The 23,708-nt window shown below is 26.5% G+C and overlaps 1 protein-coding gene across 5 annotated transcripts in view; it reads right to left on the reverse strand.

The window, feature by feature from the left end:
• Positions 1-23,708, reverse strand: part of LOC100209603 (intersectin-1) — a 104,759-nt gene that overhangs the window by 22,615 nt on the left and 58,436 nt on the right. For 4 of the 5 annotated variants that reach the window (XM_065792019.1, XM_065792020.1, XM_065792018.1 and 1 more), the window contains exons 25-30: positions 18,014-18,139; positions 16,835-16,997; positions 14,129-14,323; positions 10,804-10,865; positions 10,053-10,118; positions 9,247-9,353 (exon numbers count right to left, since the gene is read on the reverse strand). In XM_065792019.1, coding sequence (XP_065648091.1) covers positions 9,247-9,353; positions 10,053-10,118; positions 10,804-10,865; positions 14,129-14,323; positions 16,835-16,997; positions 18,014-18,139 — 719 coding nt within the window. The remainder of the gene's footprint in view (positions 1-9,246; positions 9,354-10,052; positions 10,119-10,803; positions 10,866-14,128; positions 14,324-16,834; positions 16,998-18,013; positions 18,140-23,708) is intronic. The other variant, XM_065792023.1, reaches the window with a different exon arrangement.

Genomic DNA, 23,708 nt, shown 5'->3' on the forward strand with positions numbered 1-23,708 from the left:
ATAACTGTTGCTAGTGGTATCAAATTAATCTATATCCTCTGGCTCGAACACCTATGCGAAGATATTACTTAATTAATAGCTACTGAAAAGAGTGAATATTTTTGCTTTTTCATATAGCTTAATAGTATTATGAGTAGTATTCCTTTCATTTTTGATAGTATAATCTTTATTAAGCAATGCACATGCATTTGAGATGAATATATTTTGACAGTGCTAATATATATATATATATATATATATATATATATATATATATATATATATATATATATATATATATATATATATATATATATATATATATATATATATCTATATATATATATATGTATATATATGTATATATTTATTGATAAATATTGTATACTGCTGGAAATACAACTCTCGTCTGTTTAAGAGTGATCAATATCTTTTTTAAAAAAAACAGACTAAATAATATTAAAATATTTTAAATGAAAAAATACAAGTTTATAATGGAACTTAAAATTTCATGCCATTTGGCAATCATCAGCCATATTATTCAAATATAAAATAAAAACCGTTATAAAAAATACAAGTTTGGAATAAATATTTCTGTTTGGAATAAATATTGCAATGGCATCTGACATCAAATATACGTGATCCGATATTTGTTAATTGACGGAATCAAAGTTAGATAGTAAAAATTTTTACCTATGCCTACAAGCAGAAACCAATTCACTTTTTTTTGTTAAGTAGTAATTGACTATCAAAAGTCATAATAAAATATTTTTCACTGATGCAAAGGTTACACTCTTTAGTAGATGGATTATAAGATTGGCATCTTTTAATTATGTTCCACTTAATTATAGGCATATTGCCTACGTCTTTATGTTTCTAGAATTCCTTGGAAAGTTCTGTATCATTCCTTTACATGGTTGCATCAAATGATTTAAGGTGGTTTGCAAATCCACAATTACTTTGTGGAATCATACTTTGGGTCATAGAATTACTATCAATAGTCTTTCGACTGCAGAATCAAGCAGCAGCTCAAATCTACCACAGAAAAGATAATTAAAACCATGGACAGTTATTTACAAAAAACGAGCCTTAAAGAAATTGTAGCTGATTTAGCTAATGATGGTGTTTCGATGAATACGATAACTAACACAATTATAAATTTTATCGATAAACATTTACATTTTTTTTCAATTAATACGATAAAAATTATTCACCCATCAATTTAACACAAAAAAATCAACTTCCTAAAAGTTTAACAACTGTGATGAACTTAATCCATCAAGATTTTTCTGATAAAAAGGAAGCAACGAAACAAGAAATTATTAAAAAAATTCAAATAGGACATAAATTCAGCTTAACCCATAATAAATAAATATCTTTGAGACACAGAATGTACAATGGTGTTAAACTGCATGAAAGCGAATGTAAAAAAACCTATAAAACTGGACTCATTAGGATTTATGGTTTCTGTCCAGTTGAAAGTTTAATACAAATATTAAAGATCATTTAAATTCATTTGGTACAAGAGATGTAGTATGATGGTGCAGCAATCAACAAGATGCAATTAACAGACATTGTTGATCAGTTTTGCTTTAATCATGCTATTCATCTTGGTTTATGCGACATGTTATTCAAGAAAAATAAAGACTTACATACCGATTCCCAAGGAAATGGACAGTGATTCAAAAGAGGATTTTTGATGAATACACATAGTAGTAAAATTTGTAAAAATATCATCCGTTTGTAATCAAATTTTTAGAAGTAAGTTACTGAGAAATTCGGTAAAGAAATCGAACTGCATCATGATGTTTGTCATTGTTAGAATTCACTTTTTACAATGACTGCACTTTTGTTGAAAGCTAAGAAATATTTATTCCAGACATTTATTGGATTAAATGCTCTAGATGTAATAAACAAACTAGATTTTGAGTCATTAACTTTATTACTTGCCGCTTTAGAGCCAGCATAAACTAGCTGTGGAATTCTTTAGCAGAGAAGATGCAACGTTATCAACAGCAAACACAGTTCTTGAACTCATGCTTGCTACTGATCAATTTAAATGGCTTAAGCAAGAGTTTTGTTGAAATATAAACATACATGTTTATATTTCATATATATACACACATATATATATATATACATATATATATATATATATATATATATATATATATATATATATATATATATATATATATATATATATATATTTATATATATATATATATATATATATATATATATATATATATATAAGGGTGGTTCAGATTGAGGTGAAAATTTTTTTCAAAATAGAGTGGAAGCAAAAAAGGTGCGCAGACCCTTGTTTTATATGTAAGATTTTTTTTTTTAATTAAAAAAAAGTTTAAGGGTGGCAATGGCCCAAAAGTTATTTTTTACCCTTTTTTGAAACTTTTTGACCCATGTGTGCCACCCTTCAACATTATTAAATTAATTTTCTTTTCAATATTTATTCTCACAATGACTGATATCAAAATAAAATTAGACACTCTTTTTATATATATCTTTTTAAATAAAAAAAAAAGTCATTAAAAGACTCACAACTGAATTTTTTTTTTAATTTAATGAAGTTTTTCATTATTTCTGTACACAAAACTTTTTCCATGACAGTGGTGTGATTTCATTGTATCAATGTATTAACCATGCTCAATTTTCAACATCCGCTGTTTTAATAAGAATTAAACAAAGCTTAAAAATGGGTAAAATGGTTCTTGCATGATACTCAATGAAGTATGTATTTAGAATTAAAAAAAAAAGTATTTAAATTTATTTTATTACATTTCATTTAAATGAAATAAAAAGTAAAATGAAATTTATGCCAAAAATTCTTGGTAAAATAAGAAATAGAGGCAAAGAAATATTCTTAGTTAAAAAAACTAGGAAGACACTATCATCTATTCAGTTATTAACTGTTGAAAAAATAATCCAGTATTATTTTTACCTATGGGAATCCAAACCATCTGTTTCTATTAAAAACTTAGTTTGTTGTTCAAATAAAGGTGCTATACTTACATCAAATTGTCCAGAAGCAAAAAAGAACTGTTGCACTATATCTAAGCTGAAGGCTCCCTGGGAACTTTGGAGGACACAAAACTTGTAGCATACAAAGCATTTTACAATCTAATTAATACTAATTCTAGGAAAGAAGTTAAAACTCTACTAATGAAATATAAAAAGCTGCAATCCCTTAAAAATAGATTGACACCATGAGCAATCAAGGATAGAGAGACCTTTTAATTAGAATCTAAAAAGGTATTTTTGGTCGGGACAGGACATAAAAATCATGATTGACAAAATAGTAATAAATAGAAAAAGAACAAAAGAAACTAAATGTATGGACATTGTGATTTTGAAAATGCATAAGTAAAAACATCTGCAAAAAAAAAATGGTCCGTTGCATCATGCAAGAAGCATGGAAAAAAGCATTGCATTACTTTGAAATATATTTACTGTTGGAAATCATTCCAAACTTATTAGAGAAAAATATAAGAGATATGGTTGTGTTTGTAGGCATCTTTTACGCTCAGTGGTTCCTTAGAGCAGTATCTGCAACTGCTGCTCCATATCAGGTTGAAAATAATTAGAAGAAATAAGAAAACAGGTTAATAAAGATTAGTTCATTGTTTGATTGATGAACTAATCTAATTTTGTTACATTATTTATGGATATAAATCCTAATGCAGTTACTTCAGCACCAAAATCATTTGGCAAGCACAGCTGGTATCTTGATTCTGCCTTAGCTGTGCTTGCTTTAACAAATGAACATTGCCCGAACAGAGAAGATATTGCCAAAGCATTGTACAGTACACCTCCCGCAAAACCTTAAGTATATCCACTTGAATGTGTTAAGGTAAATAAAGAGCTTCTTCACTCTCTAGACTTTGCACAAGATCAATTTTCATCTCTTAGTGCTATAGTAACTGAACAGTCTTGACTTATCTTTGATAAGATTAGACATGGAAAGAGAAAGTTGCAGTAGCTTAAGATCCCTTCACAGTTTTGAAAGTTTAACTATTTTTGTCTTGAGTTTGAAATTATTATTTAATAACTTGATGTGGTCAATGACTCATCAGAGAGGGCCATTAAATTAGTTAAATAATAGATTGGAAAAACAACCAAAAAGAAGATATATACAAATTTAATTTATTTTAATTTTATAAATCTTTATTTAAAATTGATAAGCATTATAAATAATGAGTTGTACAATTTTATCTACTGTTAAATAATGAGTAAAAGTTGGCTAAGAACGCAGGAAAAAGAAATGATCATTTATGTGTTGAAAAGGCAGCAGAGCTGCCAATGTTTTGGGGGAGGTAGAGGTCACTAACACCATCACGAAGAATATGTAGGTATTTTTGAATAAAGGATTGCTGATAGGTAGCAGTGATTGCGGTATTTAGAGCAAATGGTAATCTGTTGGGGTTTCTGCTATTGGTGCGATGTAATTCAATCGGATGGTTTGTGTCAGCAAGGGTCATTTTAAGGATATTAATACAGGTCTTGTCTAGTAATTATTCAATGTCAAAACAAATATTGAAACGGCTCGAGTTGGTTGCATTAACTTCGATGATGTGTAAGGCATATTATATATATATCAACCCTCAGAAATAGGGTCGGCATTCGGCAATCCCGAACTAACTGCCTACCTCAAAGTGTTTGGCAAAAAACTGCCGACCTCATTTTTATGCTTCATGGTTTCATTTCTATGCTTCTATGCCGACTTCATGATTTCTATGCTTTATGCCGACTTCATGATTTCTATGCTTTATGCCGACTTCATTTTTATGCTTCATATGCTAACTCTAACCCTGACTTCATTTCATGCATTCACCTTTGTATCAATTTTTTTTTCTGACCGGATGCTGACCTCATTTTTCCTAATTCCGAGGGTAGGTGCGTGTGTGTATATATATATATATATATATATATATATATATATATATATATATATATATATATAAAAATTAGTAAAAACACTTATCTAATTTTTGATTTCTTCAACACTGTGTTTCACTATCAATAGGTTCATCAGGAAGAATTCTTCTACACAGTGTAGAAGAAATCAAAAATTAGATAAGTGTTTTTACTAATTTATTATTGCTCTGTTCTTTTAGAACATTGAGCACTCTGTAGAATACACTAACTTAAGATGACTCTTGAAAATTTAGTTGCTTTGTTTTGATATAATAATTGACTTTATCACCTGACAACTATCTGAACTGACAACTTATCACCTGACAAATTCAGTGCTTAATAAAAGCATGTACACCTAAAATAAGCTAACCTATTTCAAAAATATATTTTTCATATTCAACTATGTAGTGTTCAGGTTTAACCTGATTGATTTTGAATTTTAGACTATTTTCATATATTTCTCAATAAGCAAATTTTACTTTTTTACTGGAATTGTTGTTTAAACCTATAAGGATTTTATTCCACATAATTATTTTATTTTACTAGAAATGAAATTCCTTGTAAACATTGAAAATATCTAAAAAGTGTAAATAAAAGTTGTTTTAATAACACAAGTGTGACAAAAGAGTATATCAACATTTTTTATTCATCACAAAGCCTGAGGTAGAACATTCAATGGAAGGCTGTTACATTAACTACACCAGGAAGTCTTTACTTTTTGAAGGAAATAGCATGTGCATTAAAACATCAGTAATTTATTAGAGACTTAATTTTTGCAGCAATTTATTACAGATTTAATTTTGACATCACTATAAGTAGTTTTGACTGAGGTGAATTATCCTCTTTATGCGAATTAGCCTCTTTATCTAATATACTATTGCTAATCAATATTACTACTGGTTTATATAGAGATGATGGTCTTTATTGCTTCCAAAATGTCAGCAGCCCTCAACCAGAAAAAATTAAGAAAAATCAAAATTTTTAAAGAAAAATTTTAACATTACTATCAGGTCAAATTTAAAAACTATAAATTTCCTTGATGTCTCATTTAACCTTTCTAAAAACTCTTTACAGACAGAAAGCCAAGTGATAATTTATTTATCAACTCCAATCATCTACCAAAGATCATTAAATTAATACGAAAAATGATCTCTAACCACATCAGTAATATATCATGCACAAAACCTTTTGATAGAGCTGCACCATTTTATAACAATGCTCTTAATTCTACTGGGTTTAAAGATAAGATTGATTTCATTCCTAATATCCCAAAATATAATGCAAGGTCTTGAATACAATACATTATCTAGTTTAAACTTCCCTATTCACTCAACGTTAGGACAGATGGAGAAAAATAAATTAGAATATAATTGATAAATACTTTTCCAAAACTCACAAACTTCATAAACAACAACAAAAAAACATATTATTACACCACCATTAAATTTGCTTATCAAAAAAAAGCAAGTCTAAGTTAAAGTGCCACAATTTTCAATTAAAAACTTAAGTCATCAAAGCAAACTACCATGTTTTGTTATAACATTTTATATAGTTATAACATCTTATATCGTTATAAAATCTTATATCTACAGCCGTTTTTCAAAACCCCATAAGGTAAAAAAAAATCAAATTTGACTTTTTTGTAGAATAAACTAAATTAAATATCTACTAATGTTATTGAATAATTATTTTCGAAGAATTATGAAAAAATTCATCAAAATTATTTATTTTGTTTTACAAAGAGTTTCTACTATTAATTTTCTTTTTTTAATTGCATTTTTCTCAAAATATGTATAAAGCATCTTGAGGCGTTTTTAAAAATCGGTTGTAGATATGGTTGTAACATCTTATATGGTTATAACATCTGCTGATATTAAACACAAGTTAAAATTGCATGAAACTTTAAGTCATCTTATAAATATATCCAACTAGTTATTTAGTTGTAGTTATCTAATATTTGCTGTACCTATTATATATCAACTTGTTTCTTCGCATAGCGGCCTTGTTTGTCAAGGTTCGTGTTTCATAGTTATAGAGTTGAGAGAGGGTTAACACCACAATTAAGTAGCCTCCTTGTCTGTAGTGGCCTCCTCGGCCTTGGGAGGTGAATTAACAAAAAAAAAAAAAAAAAAAACCATGTTGTATGTTACTGTTCCAGTGTGTGTGTCTATATATATATACAGGGGCCTGGGAAGCTTTTATAAACTGGGGGGGGGGGGGGCACACTGAAAAGGGCGCATTCCTTTGGTGTACCCCCAAAAATAAATGTTGTTTTATATGTTTCTTTGGAGTTATACATATTAAAATTACATATTTTTATTTTGTATTTGTTGAATAGAGAATATATGGGTACTATAGTATATATTAGATTCTATATAAAATGAGAATACAAAAAGCTGATAATAACCAGAAACAATTTATAATAGTATATAATAGTTTAGGTTGTAAGACACTAATAATAAATTTGTTCTATAAGGATGATCCCTACAGAATTCTGTTATCACTTTTTCTGGATCAAGTTGGTTTGCACAGCTTGAATAGATGTGTAACATTGCCAAATTATTCAGCCTCTGCTGTTTCATAGTCATTCTCACAAAAGTTTTGAGTCTTCTCATTGTTGAAAATGCTCGTTTACTAACAGCATTTATTGCTGGAGTAACTAGAATCAGCTTAAGCAATTTGACAACTTCAGAAATAGAAAATAATTAAGAAGAGGAAAACTGTGTGAGATGTGAGACAACATCACTGACATACCTTGGAATTTCATCAAACATTGTTCTGTATAGCCCAAGTTGCACATCTAGTAAGTCCGTGTCAATATCTGAGTATGTCTTCTTTATCCATGCTATGATATCTGTGACATCTTTAGAAAGCAAAAGTTTCTCCAGCTTTTCAAGTTGTTTCTGTCCTGTTTGATCAAAACGATATTTGATAGTGTCAACAGAAGAATCAATTACATTGTAGTATGTGGCACGATAGTACTGAATGGCTGTCTCAACATAATGATATGTGGTACTACAACCCTCCTCATACCGTGCTGGCATCTTCCTTTTTCTCAGAAGCTTGGGTTCCATGAGGTCCGGGACATCATTGGCATGCTTCTGAATTTTTTGCCACCACAAATTGAACCACTCCTCATTTCGCATATCCATGAGTGTTTTGGCAGTCAACATTGCAATGTTCCTTCCTTCAGAAGCAGACATACGTGTCTGTTGAAGGGTTTTAGATAAATCATTTAAATAATATTTAATATTTTGACTATATAAATAGATATATACATAATCTATCAAAATATATATTTTTTAATATAGATAGCTTGGCCTTTGGCTACCATTATATAGTCTAAATACTAGGCATGATAGCATATAGTAGTTACCTTTTTTTTAATAGTGACATTTAAAAAAAAAACCTAGTCAATATATAATATAATAAATACTTCTATTATATAATCATAATATATATAAAGAATAAAATCATTATTAGAAATTTTTGGCTTTAATATTTATATATATATATAGGAATTTTATATTACCTAAGAACAATTAATTAAAATTTGATTATTCAATTCAACAAAACAATCTTGATTTATAAATAATAATTTCAATCATTAAGAAATTTCTTATTTTAAGCCAATTTTGGAAGGACTCTGATAAAAAAAATAGAACAACATAATCTTTTGAAATATAAACTACTTCCGGGCATATTAACATATGTACCAATTTTAGAATATATCGTTGCCAAAACAAGAGACCGAATGGAATGAAAATTAACCTCGTCCAATATATCAATTATAATCTCTAAAATAATAATGTAAAGCATTTCAAAAACTTACGTTAAAAAACTTCTCGTTTTTGTTCAAATTTGAAACAGCGCAATTTTTAAATTGATTATTTCCATATTCGAAAATAAACATATTTCGAATCGAATAATTTTTACTTTTATGTGCATGTGTGGTTTTTTCAGAAAATCGGCTTTTTGGCGCTATCAAAACAATGTTACTTATTGGTAAATATCTTGTTAATCAATTGTTAAAAAATTTAACCAAGACAAGAAGACCAAAAAAAAAGTTAATACAAAAACATATATTTTTTTAAACAGATATATTTTAAACAATTTTTTTTTAACAATTTAAAAAAAAATTTTTTTTTTTCAGGGGCAATAATTTTTTAAAGGCACAACTAAAAAGGGAGTTATCATTTTTTTCTCGGGGGGCTCTGGCCCACCCGGGCCCCCTGGTTCCGAGGCCCATGACATATATATACATATATATAGACACGCACACACACATATAGCATTAAACCATAAAACAAAACAAAACAAAAATTTTTATACTTTAAAAACTTCATATTGCACATGATTAATTCTTTCCAATTAATAAAAACAGTGTGAAGCTCGTGGTCATTTAACATCTTTGATTCAGCCATTGGGTTGTAAAACACCTATAATAAATAGTTTTTTTTATTAACTCCTCCTTATAATCTAAGCTACTTCCTCTACTATCTAAAAGTGACGGCCTCAAAAGATATTACCTATTTAGTACCTAGGTTACAGCAACTTAGTTATCAAATTACACAAAACATAAATTTAAATTCTTTAACTAATGAAAAAAGAATAATCTTATAAATTTAATAATTTTTTATAAAAATGTTTAAATATTCTTAAATAAAATATATAAAAAGTATATAAACTTATATATAAGTATATATACTTTTTAAACAAATAACAAATATATAACATAACAATGTATTAAGAATTTTTCAAAAAAAAGTTTAAAGAAGCAAAATAAATAAAGTATTGAAGAATTTTTCAAAAAAAAAAGAAGATAAAAAAATTAGAATAAGAAACTTTATTAGAAGATATAAACTTCATTACTATTTGTTGATTTAAGAATTATATAAAAAATATAAGAATTATATAAATTTAAAAATTATAAGAATTATATATATATATATATATATATATATATATATATATATATATATATATATATATATATATATATATATATATATATATATATATATATATAAACATATTAAAACTCAAATTAAATCAAACAATTTAAAAAAAATTTAATTTATTGTGAATAATAGAGTAAAAGATGCTATCAAAAAAAAAATTTAATTTAAACAATATACCTCTAGAGTTAAAGAGAGATCATTCATGTAATCTTGTTCAGTGTTAATTAACTCATAAATGTGATTCTAAACATATTATATATACATACATACATATATATATATATATATATATATATGTGTGTATGTATATATTAAATCTTCTATTTAATAAGGATTTATACATGGTACAAATCATTTAAAACTTGATCCGTTTTTTTTTCGTGAAATGTACACACATATAGTGGGTTATCAAATTATTAGGGAGAACTTACTTTTTTTTGTTGTTTTAAAGTTTAGATGAATTTTCAAGCATAATAAATTATATTCTGAAGATAATGATATAAACATAAAGTGTTTTTAAACAATTTTTTTTGTGTATATTAGATATATTTAGATTTGATATCATTATTATTGTTTTTAATATGTGGCAACACTTTTAGTCAGCTTTATCCATTAAAAAGTTAGGTTACTTCTCATTTAGCTGTCAATTGGTAGTGTTGTTATGAATCAAAAGTGAGTGAGCTCAAAAGTGAGTTCAGTTATTCATTTTGCGAAATTTTTTTTGCAAGTTTTTCAAGTTCAGGACTATTGAAATGTAAGTATTGGGTAGTAATTTAACTAATTATGTTTAATAATTTCTCATTTTTGCTAATATTAATGTAAAAATCTTGAATCTTGTTTTAAAATGTTTTTTAAACTTATTAATATTTATGTAGCAGTAAATAGTTTTAAAATATTATAACTGTTGCTTTAAAAAAATAATATTTACTTGTCTTTGTCGTTCTTCATTTGACATTGATTTTAACAAAGTAGAATCAAATGATCCAGACCCTAAAATAAAGAAGTACAAATTAAACATTAAACATAATTTTTTTATTACCTTTTTAATTTACTGTTTTGTTATTGTATTGTTATACAGTACTTATGATTTTTTCTCTCACAATGTTTTAAATATGTTGATGAGATGATGAAAAAAATTAAAAATATGATTGGACCTGTGCTAAAACCACATTGTGCAAGGTGCTTTATTTGAAACCAATATGAAGCTCATCAGATTGACAGCATGCTGCTGAACAAAACATTTTATTCTACCAAACTTAAAAAACTTGTGGCATAAGTAATCCATGTCAAAATAATGAGTTTTATTAAAGTGCTACTGTGTCTTTCCAGTAATTGCTGTACTGTAATGTGTTTATTTATCTTTAAAGTATATATAACCATATATAATGTAACTAAAATGTATAAACAATAATAACCATACTTCAAATAAAAGTAAACAAAATTAATATATATATGATATCTATATATATGTACAGCCTTTGACTTTTAGGTTAGAGCCAGCATTTGGCTGACCAACTTTTAGCTGCAGTGGGTTGCTAACCTAAAACTTAATTGACCATAACTCCTTACCCAAAAGTTTAGAGGTTGTCAATTTGTTACTGACCTCATTATTATGTTGATATAGTGAAACCATTGTGTTAAAAATTTTGTTTTGCTTATCATAAATAGTTTTATGTCAGCAATTTATTCCCAACATTTTATATATATATATATATATATATATATATATATATATATATATATATATATATATATATATATATATATATGATGTCATCATTATAGAGGGTTAAAAAGAGGTTTGATTGCATATTAGGATTTTAGAAGGTGATTTCTTAAAGTAAATTTCTTAAAGGTTTTTTTTTTGCTTTAATAGATATACTTAATATTTATTAAAAGTGTTTTCATTATTCTTTTTTTTGAAAGAAAAAGTTTGAATTACACACAATACACACAATATCATACAATACACAGAACATATACTGCTGCAAATTTGAAAAGATATACTGCTGCTATCAATTACAGAACATATTACAGAATGGTATTTTATGAAATATAGGTTATGTAATAACGTATAATTCAGACAATATCATTCTGTATTATATACACACACACATATTCATATATTAAATATATTTATATGGTTTAAGTAGCACTAATTTAGTTTTCAAATAAATAACAATCTTTTTCAAATTTTTAAACAACATCATCAACTATTATACCTGATGACCAAATTGGTTAAAATACCTATAAAGGTGTTAAAAAGTGTACTCAAGCCCGCCACAGCTCTTTATTATAACTATTGGACTATTTTTTTAAGTGATAATATTCTTTTTTCTAATTTTCTTAAAACAATGAAAATGTCTAGTTGTTTTTTATATCTTATAAAAAGTTCTTTACAGAAATTTTTATTAAGATTTAATCTGACTCAACATCTAGTTGTGGTCTGACTGTGTTGATAAAGTGTCTGACTATTTTAATAAATTCTAAGCAAAGTGCTCTCTGTTAAACTTACAAAAATTGTTATTAATCTTTAATAAATTTTTTTTATACATATTAGCATTTTTTATATATTTTTGACTTTAATATTAATGATGTAAAGAATAATTAGGCTTGTGAATCCAATAACAATTCAGGTTCTATTGTTCATGCGAGAACACATGACTATTGATGCGTACTTGCATGTACACCAGTGCTAAACAAAAAACTATTTATATTTTTTAAGCAGATGTATTTAGTAACTAATAATTTGAATGGCACTCTAATAAAATAATAGTATGACACAAATAATATAACAATATATAACAATCAGATCACTTCTTAAAATTTATAAAAACAAACCATGATATACAAAGAAGTAATGATTTTAAGACCTTTCTTATTAAAAATATATTGATACCGAAATAATGAAAAAAAAAAAAATTAAAACTCTGTTAAACTGCTCACAAATTTTACAACAAATCATATAAAAAAAAATTTATATTTTATAATGACAATATGTTTTGTGACCACAATTAAGGTAAACAATAATTAAACCGAAAGAAAAACAGAAAATATTTTAGTATTATTCTACATAAATTATAAAATATTCAAAAATTTAATAGAAAACCTAAAATAATCTAAATTAAAAATTTTTAATAAAAATTTTTTTTTATAAATCACATAAAACCGTTTATATAATTAAATACAGAAATTAAATTTTAAAACCACAAAAAAAAAAACAACTCAAAAACCTTAAAAAACCAACTTATTGTACGAATAAACAGACCAAAATTATATATTACAAAAAAAACAAAACAAAACAAAAAACAACAACAAATGTGTGTATATATATATATATATATATATATATATATATATATATATATATATATATATATATATATATATATATATATACACACACACAAACGCACACACATATATATACGTATATATATATACATATATATACATATGTATACATACACACATATATATATGTATATATACATGTATATATATGTATATATATATATATAAATATATACATATATATATACATATGTATACATATATATGTATATATATATGTATATGTATATATATATGTATATATACATGTATATATATATAAATATATGCATACATACATATTTATATACATATATATATATATATGTATATATATACATATTTATATACATGTATATATATATACATATATATATGTATGTATATATATATATATATATATATATATATATATATATATATATATATATATATATATATATATATATATATATATATATATATATGTATATATATATATATATATATATATATATATATATATATATATATATATATATATATATATATATATATATATATATATATATATATATATATATATATAGAGTGAGATTTATTTTAAAGAATAAACTCTAGATGAAAAAATTAAATAAGATATATTTTCAAAATATTTTTTTAAATATTTATAAACATAAAAAACTTCTAGAGATAATAAAATATCATTATGTGATTTATATATATATATATATATATATATATATATATATATATATATATATATATATATATATATATATTTATATATATAAATAAATGAGTAAAATATTAAAAAAAATAAAAGCAACTCATAGTTTTTCAGTGGTTCATGTACTGCCAAACTTTCAATGTTGAAACCTCAAAATTAAACATGGAAGCAACACTATTAACAATCTTAGATGATGTTGTGTCTTACTTACACTGACTCGTTGAAAGATCACTTTGCAACTCTTGCACGTAGTTGTAAGGAAAAACACCAGTTTGACCATCCAACTCTCCTTTCCACCATTCTCCGTCTTTGCTCAAAACATTTATCATACTTCCTTTGCAAAAAGTGAGTTCATCTTCGTTCTGTGCTGTGTATGAAAAGACAGCCAACACTTGCTTATATTGATCTAAACAAATTTTTTTTTTTTAATATTTAAGTATATATATTATGCTGCTAAAATTATTTATTATTTAATTAAAATTTTGAATATTTCTATTTATTATAGAATTTACCACATTTCTAAAACTGAACCTTGTAATAATAACAATAATAAAAAAAAATTATAACAATTAATTTTTGTTAAATTTGTAAAAATACACAGAATCAAAAAACTTCCTAAATCCCTGTAAAAAACTCCCTGAAAATCTCTGAAAAAAAAACTCTGAATAAAAAAACTTTGTGAATTATAAAAATACATAGAATCAAAAATTCCCTAAATCACACTTTCAAAATTTATAAAAAAGATCCAGAGTATAAAACAATGTTTTCTTACACAATTTAAGATTTTATTTAAATAATCAAATTATATAATGTCAAATTTTTCTTCATTTATTTATATAACAAAGATATGAAGATAAATATTTGACATGATGAAGATAAATATTTGACATAAGTCTGAATTTAATATTTATTTGACATAATTCTTTTAACAGTATTATTATCAAATATTATCATTTTTGAAAATTTGAAAAAAATGATTTTCAAAATAGAAGTGCCTATGCTATGATAATAAAATTTAAAGAACGCTGCAATTTTTTTTTCAATTCACCTTGTTGAGGTCAAAACTTATTACTTTTCAACTCACCTCCCTGAGGTGAGTAGAAAATTTGAGAAGGCTACTATTCATTATTTTTCAAATTTATTGTAACAACACTTTCTTAACCTTTCAAAAACAAATAAAACTTGACAAATAAAATAGTTGCAAAAAGAAACAAATTTAGTGTAGCAGATCTATTACTTTTATCTTGCTTTACTTTTATGGAAAAAGTATTTAATGCAACTGAATTACATTGCTAGCAACAATATTTGTTAGCAATAGTTAAGTTAGTAATATATCAAATATATATTAAAATACAATCTTTATCATGAAGTTTACCAACAAAATGTTTTCACATTTTTTTACCAAATTTTCACATTCCATTTAATGATCACATTCCATTAGATGGTTTAACTATTTGGTATATAAATAATAACTTCAAACAAGGTTATAAAATTGTCAATATCCGGTTTCTATGATGTATCTATGGTTACCCTTTATTTGATATTACTATGATGGAGGAAGTAAACAAATAATTTTCTGATGCAAAAAATATTTAAGGGAACAAAAAATCAGCAAGATATTTTTATCTAATTATATTTTATTTATTCATAAAGGGAACCTTTTCAAGTCTTTTCTAGTTTGTCTCTTTTCTTAGAGGAATCTTCCTACCTAGTTTGTCTTTTTTATTAGGTATTAAGATATCTAAGATAAAATATTTTCATTCATATTTTGGATTTAATTATCAAGTTGGATATAATGAAAAAATTAACAAAAAATAACAGCAAAGGACAACATTCAAAGAAAGCACCAAATTCAAAAACACTGAATTGTGCACTTGAAAACAAAAGTGATAACCCAACCATTGATAACAATAGCATATGCAGCATCTTAAACAAGTATTTTTGATCATTTAAAAAAAGAGTCCTCTAAATTTCAGCAACAACAAAAAAAACGAGTCAAGCACCAATCTTTTGATAACACAAGTTTAGGAGGGTGCAACAGTACTCAACCAAGAGTTCAAAAATAATTTGCACAAGTTTTGTGACTCAAATTATAACTTTGAAAAATTATGTTAAAGAGATCCCCAAGTGCAAAGGCAAGTTGTGTTATATTAAAGAAAAGATTTAAAATATATATTTGGGCGGAATTGTCATCATTTTCCACCATTTTAGTCAGAAATCATTAATATATACATGCTTTTTTTAATGCAACCTACAGACTTTAAAACTTGTTCCTGCGTGTTTAGTTCCAAAGTTTTAGTATATTTATACATACCATATCCTTAACCCTAACCCTGATCATTCCAAAATTAAGATAAACGTTTTTTTCTAATTTTCAAATAATTAACATTAAAAAAATAAATAAAATATTTCTACTATGATGTCATTTTTACACTAGAACTCCTAAAATTAAATAGCTTGATTAAATTATTAAGTCTGTAGGTTTTATTAAAAAAAACTCTGCTGAGACATTTTTTTGAAAACATTCTCTTTAATATAAACACAACTCGTTTTGACACTTGCGGATCCTTTATAACAAAATAGATTCTTAATTATAATATTTAATTATGTTATTTAACTATCACTACACCACTAATAAAAAATAGCCTCTTTGATTGCAGTGGCTTCCTACTGAACTGTTAATACTGAGTCACAGCTGCTTGATATATATAAAAATATGATAAGTATGAATTATATAAATATTAAGTATACTAAATATTAAATATAAATATATATTTATTTTCCATCTGATTCAACAGAAATTTGTTTGAGGTATTTAAAAGATATATTGTGATTGCGAGCAATCTGCAATTTGCAAATTCAATCATCTTATTATTTTTCTTAATAATAATAAATATGAAGAAAAAACAAATGTAACCTTTTTTCTTTGTTGGAACAGAATACAAATTTTCTTCTGAATCCATATTTTTAGTTTGCATTTGTAACTGGCTTTTTTGTTGAGATTTTAGTTGATCTCCTTTAGACTTTAACTTGACATTTTCAGATGGAAACCAACCAATAGGTTTGCTTTTTCCTCTTACCTATAATTATATGTAATTAATGATAATTAGTATGCCTATTACGAAGTTAAAACAAATAAACTTAATCTTTAATCAACAACAAAAACAAATAATTATCTAGCATAAACAAAGTTCTAGTAAGAGCATTACATCAAGTGATTTTACCAAGTGATAATAAAAATGTTTAGAAGATAGTAATCAGAGGTAAAAAAGAAATCTTAAGCTAGAGAAAGTGCATTTGCAAAATGCAAAGTTTAAAAAATGTTCTCAAGAATATGTGCAGAGATAAAATGTGATGATTGATGATTCAGCATATGATGATTGATGTTTTAGCATATGATGATTGACGATTCAACATATAACTGATGATTGATGATTCAGCATATAACAGAACCTTATTAAATTGATAAACAAGTAAATTCTTTTTTATAAATTGCTAAATTTTTGAAAAAATGAACTTTTTGAGAAAATTTGTACTTCGTAAAAGTGTTTGAAATCTTCTGCTTTAATATCTCAAAATTTTATTGTTATAACTTGTTATTAATTTTTATAAGTACTGTTGAATTTCAAAAAATTCTTTTAACTTTCTCTATCATTTCTTATATCTGATTTTAACTTTATTATCTTGAAGAGAACACATTAACTGACTTCACATCTCAACTTAATAACAAATCTGACTACACATTTCAACTTAACCACACATCTGACCACACATCTCAACTTAATCAGAAATTTTATTCATAATAAGCCAAACAAAAACAAAACAAAAAAAAACTGCCAATTTCCTATAAAACTTTTTTCAAAAAAAACAACCCCTTTTTTTAGGATAATATTTATTTACCTTTAATATTAAAACTTTAACTACTAATTCATCATATAATAATAAATCAGTTCTATAATATAAAATTCATAAGTAATCAAAGAAAAATAAAAAAGTAATCAAAGAAAAATAAAAAATAAAAAACAATTTAATTTTTTTTGTTTTTATAGTTTTTGAAGTTTAAGAAATTATTGTAATTAAAATTTTTATAAATTACCTGAACTTCACCTTTCCACCAACCACTAGGATTCATTATATGAATGTGTACAAGTTGACCAACATTCAATGAAACTTCATGTTTATTGTTTGCAACATACTTAGTGACAACAGAAGCTAACTCCTTCTTTAATTAAAAAAAAAAAATTTATCTGGGTAAAAATATTACTTTTCAGTAACAATCTATTTATATAGCGTCAAAAACTGTGTGTGTGTGTGCATGTGTATATATAAAGGCCTTGTTTTAAATAAAAAAAGCTTAATGCAACAGCCTAATGTAAATTTAATGTCATAAAATTCTCTTTGTTTTTTTATTTTTCAAAGACATTAACTTTTTTAAATTACTGCAATAATATTATTTACTGCAAAATAAGTTAAATGTTAATTAACTTCTTTTTTATTAATACTATTAGAGGATGTTTTTTTTTTTTATTACTAAATAGCACTTATATCTGACATAATTGTCATTCAAACTTTTGTGACAAATATTTTTACACGTCATTCAAAAGTTAATGTGGTTTTTTTTAAAAATTAATTACTTCTTTTTATTTAACTGTTTATAGAATAATTTGAAAGACAAAAAACGATAAAAAAGCTTACTGCTTACATAAAATTGTTTACTGCTTACGTAAAATTGCTTACTGCTTACATAAAATTGCTTACTGCTTACGTAAAATTGCTTACTGCTTACACAAAATTGCTTACTGTTTACGTAAAATTGCTTAAGGCGTATATATGATACATATATATACATATATATATATATATATATATATATATATATATATATATATATATATATATATATATATATATATATATATATATATATATATATGTATGAAGAGTTTATTTACCAAACGCGGTATAAGAAATTTCGATTTTATGTGCCGCTTTAATTAAAAATAATAATTAACCCATAATGTGTTATTTTTCATGTTAACTAAATTTTTTAATTTAAGTTGGCACATAATAAAATTACTCATGCCATGTTTTGGAAATAAGCTCTTCATATATATATATATATATATATATATATATATATATATATATAAATATATATATATATATATATATATATATATATATATATATATATATATATAAAATATATGAATATATATATATATAAATATATAAACACACACACACTACTGTCCATAATTATTCAAATGATCATACTTTTCGATATAAGATATCAAAGTTTTACTTACTATTGGGAGGAAAACTGAAATAACTTATGCAAGTCAAATAACTTATACAATGTTCTAAAGAATATGCTTTATTTTAAGCCAGAAGTCATTTTCTTTTAAAAAAAATAAATGGTTTCCTATTAACCCAACTTTCCAAAGGTATAGCATGACTTTTTATAGCATGACTTTTTATAGCATGACTTTTTAAGTGTTCAACTACTTTTGTTATTATTGCCTCTGTTTTTACAATATTACCTGTTTTTACAATATTACCTGTTTTTACAATATTAAAAGTTTTGATAAACAAGATAAAAACGATACGATATAACAAGAAGTTTATATATAAACAAGATGCTCTCTTGCATGTTCTCCCAATATAAATCAGTTGATATATATACACTCTGCTATGCTAATTCATTTGGTTGCAAAATATAAAAAAAAAACAAAAACCAAAATATCATGATTGAAATTACCATGAGGCAAAATGTCAAAATTTATGCAACTAATTATCAAGATGAATTTTATTATTATGGTTGCTTATTCATATTAATACTAAAAAAGTTTGTAACTCATGTTAACAGTAATTCATGTTAATTAAGTTAATGTTTAATTTGTTTAGTTACTATTACTAGTTTATCTGTTCTGCTTTCTAATATAAAGTCAGGTTAGGTTTTCCTGCTACTGGTTACATGTAACTCAGTAAAATCTGCTTAATGTCCTGCTGCATTGTAGGAGTCACTTTTTTAGGCAAAGGCTAGAAGAAATCAACTTCGACTTAAAACACCCCCTGCATTAGGGCTCTTGGTTGAGTAAAGACCTAGACAAAGACTTAAGGGGTATACAGATTTTATATGTTTACCAGCCTCACAACCCTTCTTCATCTATTAGGCTGGTGCAATATATTTATAATACATTGTTTCCAGTTTAGGATATTGAATGCTGGATCCTAGACTAATATTCAGTTTTATAGTTCTGAGACCAGCTGGTAGTCGGGTTTCCGGAACTCTGTGGTAGCTCTCGGAGAGACTGATTCTATCAACAGCTGTACAATATCAGAGTACTATTGGTGCAATGTTGCACATGGATAATATCCCTGTTTGTACTTTTGGTGTGCATTGTTGAGGCCACATTTAGAGTCCTTTGTTACAACTTTTGCCTTCCTCTATCTCTTACTCTAATAGTCAACTTTCCAACTTCTCTACTTGACTTATGTCTTGTTTCTGATCATAGTCAGTGCTTAGATTCTCCACATTTACCCTGAGGTGTTTCTGATCACGGTTTGATCTCTCTAAAACTATTATCTCATTCTTCTTCATCTTCAAAATCCCCCTATCATCGTACCTCTCACAACAACCATAAAGCTGACTGGGAATCTTTCCATGATTTTCTTTGGAATGGCCCTTGGGTTTATCTTTTGTCTTTATCTTTTGTCTTCCTGCAGACAAATGTGCTAATTATATGACTTCTTGAATTCAGGCTGGCATGGAATCTTTCATTCCCTCTCAATGATTCTTTTCCAAGTCAAGCCCCCAAGATTCCAAGTCAAGCCTCACTCTTCTCCATAATTTTCCTCACATAGTGCTGCTGCATTTTCCAATCGAAACCATTATTTCCATATCTATCAGCAAAATAATTCTCCAGAAAAAAGATGTCACTTTACAAATGCTAGAAACCATTGTAAAAAGGTTTTGTCTAACATTAACGCATGCTATTTTCAGGTTATGAAACCTAGTATTTTAACTCAAAAGTTAGGCTCTTATGACCTCTGGAGAACCTTTAACAGTATCAATAATAAGGGCAAATCTGTTGTTCCACCTCTCCTCTATGGTTTAGATTTTGTCACCTCACCTAAAGACAAAGCTGAATTGTTTCCTAATAACTTCTCATCAATATTATCTCTTGATTCCACAGTACGTTCTACCTGATATAGCTATTAACCAGGTTGATCCATTGCTTGACATTCGTATTACTCCAGCTTCTGTATCTAAAGTGATTTCCTGCTTAGACTCTTCTACAGCTTGTGGTCGGAAAAAAATACCAGTTATAGTCTTGCAGAAGTGTTCTTAAGAGCTGTCGTCTGTACTTTCAAAACTATTTAACAAGTGATTATCAGAGTCTTGTTTTAGAGCATGCTGAAAAGCGGCATCTGTTAGTTTTATCGTACAATAGAGGTGGAGGGGTTAAGGCTATCGCTCTTGACATTTCTTAAGATTTTGATAAAGTTTGGCATGCTGGTCTTCTCTATAAGCTTTCTTCTTCACTGTATTAGGTAACATTTTTAAGATTATTGAATCCTTCCTTTCCAATCATAGTACAAAAGTTGTCCTTGATTAACAGGACTCTTTTTTATATCTTATACCTTTAGGGTTTCTCAAGGTTCTATCCTTGGCCCTATACTTTTTAAATTTACATTAACAATCTCCAAGAAACTCTCACATCAAATGTCGCATTGTTCGCTGATGATACTACCATTTATTCTTATCTTGATAAGAATCCAACACTTTCTGATTGCTTGGAGGGGGCATTTGAGCTCGAAAAGGATCTCTCTTCTGCTACAGCATGTGACTCTCAGTGGCTGGTGAACTTTGATTTAGATAAAACCCAAATTTTTTCAGACAATCGTTACTGCAATAGTTTAGATCTTCCTATATTTATGAATGGTAATGTACTTAATGAGTCATCTACCCTTCATCTTCTAGGATTAACTCTTACTTCCTATCTTTCTTGGAAACCATATATCAAATCTTTTGCAAAATTAGCATCCACTAACGTTGCATCTCTTTATTGTGCTTGTCACTTTCTTACTCTGTATTCTATTCTTTATCTCTATTAATCTCAAATCCTTTATATGGAATACTGTTGCCATATCTGGGGCAGATCTGCCAATCATGCCCTTTCTGTTTTAGACAAGGTGCAAAGCTGCATTGTCAACATAGTTGGATCTGTTCTTGCAGTCAATCTCCAACCATTATCACATCGCCGTAATGTTGCTTTTTTTTTCTCTTTTCTACAAATACTATAATGGACACTGTTTTAAAGAGCTAGCGTCTCTTGTGCCATCTACTAAAACTAATTGTCGTGTTACTCGTTATTCAATAAAACCTCGTTCTTTTTTCTGTGGCTGTTCCTAAGTGCTCTAAAAAGTCTTATTCGTCTAGTTTTTTTTCTCAAATATCAGTTCTTTAAAATTCGCATCCTTCATCTTGATTTCCTGATTCATATAATTTGCAGTCTTTTAAGTCGTCTTTTAGTTTTTATCTTGCTCTATAAACTTCATCTTTCTCTTCCAGTAACTTCAAACCGTAATAGTGGTTGCTTGCAGACTTATTGAAAGCAAAAATATTTGAAATATTTTTCAGACACACACACATATATATATATATATATATATATATATATATATATATATAAATATATATATATATACATATATATATATATATATATATATATATATATATATATATATATATATATATATATATATGTGCAAAGGGATATCAAGAAACGGGTGATTTTAAAAGCAAAGTTGGAACTGGATGACCAAAGGTGATGAATCAAAGGGCAGATAATTGTATTCACCGTTATGCAAAAGCACATCCATTTGGCAGTGCTTCTGAAATTTCATCTGAGATATTCCCAACTGGTGTTACACTAAGTGTTGTGACAATTAAAAGACATTTGTGCAAACAATTTAACTTAAATAACCGTGTTCCGGCAAAAAAACCTTGCCTTTCTTAAAAAAATATTAGAAACTGTATTGCATTCTGTCAAAAATATAAGCACTGGTCAGTGGAAGATTGAGGGGATGTAACATTTAGTGATGAATCACTAATCAAACGATTTAGTTGTCATTCTACAAGTGTTAGATGCCTGTCTTCCAAGCAATACAACCCAGTATTTGCTTTCTATTGTAAAACATTGGCCTAAAATCATGATATGCATTGTAGGATGTTGACTTTTTTGGAATCTCCAGTTTCCAGTGTGTGATCAAGGGTCATGGTGGGTGACCTTTTTCAAAAATTAAATAAAACCAATGACTTAGCTACTTTCAAACCAAAGTTCATCTGTTTTTTATCCAGGAAACTGGAGATACCAAAAATTTACCAAAAAGTCAACACCCTAATGGGTTGCCATTACAGCGAATCAAAGTGGTGGTTTATGGTTTACGCATGATAAAACCACAATAAATAGCCATATTCATTTTGAAATACTTAAAAAAAACTTAAAATATTCATGAAGATTATGAATACCCACAATTTTTAGCATGGCGGAACACCCCTGTCACAAGCCAAGCTTGTAAGCAGTTGGTTACATGAAAATGGGGTTGAGATCATTGACCCCTAGCCTCACCCAACCTCAATCCCATTTTAAACTGTTGGAATCATCTTAAAAACGAAGTCAAGAAAAACCCTCATGATGATCTACAAGAAAAAATTAAGCAGGTATGGACTCAACTTATGACCCCTGAATAATTGAGAAAGCTCAATCACTCTATGCCTA

This window comes from Hydra vulgaris, chromosome 03 (genome assembly GCF_038396675.1).
Source record: "Hydra vulgaris chromosome 03, alternate assembly HydraT2T_AEP".
NCBI classification, from domain to species: domain Eukaryota; kingdom Metazoa; phylum Cnidaria; class Hydrozoa; order Anthoathecata; family Hydridae; genus Hydra; species Hydra vulgaris.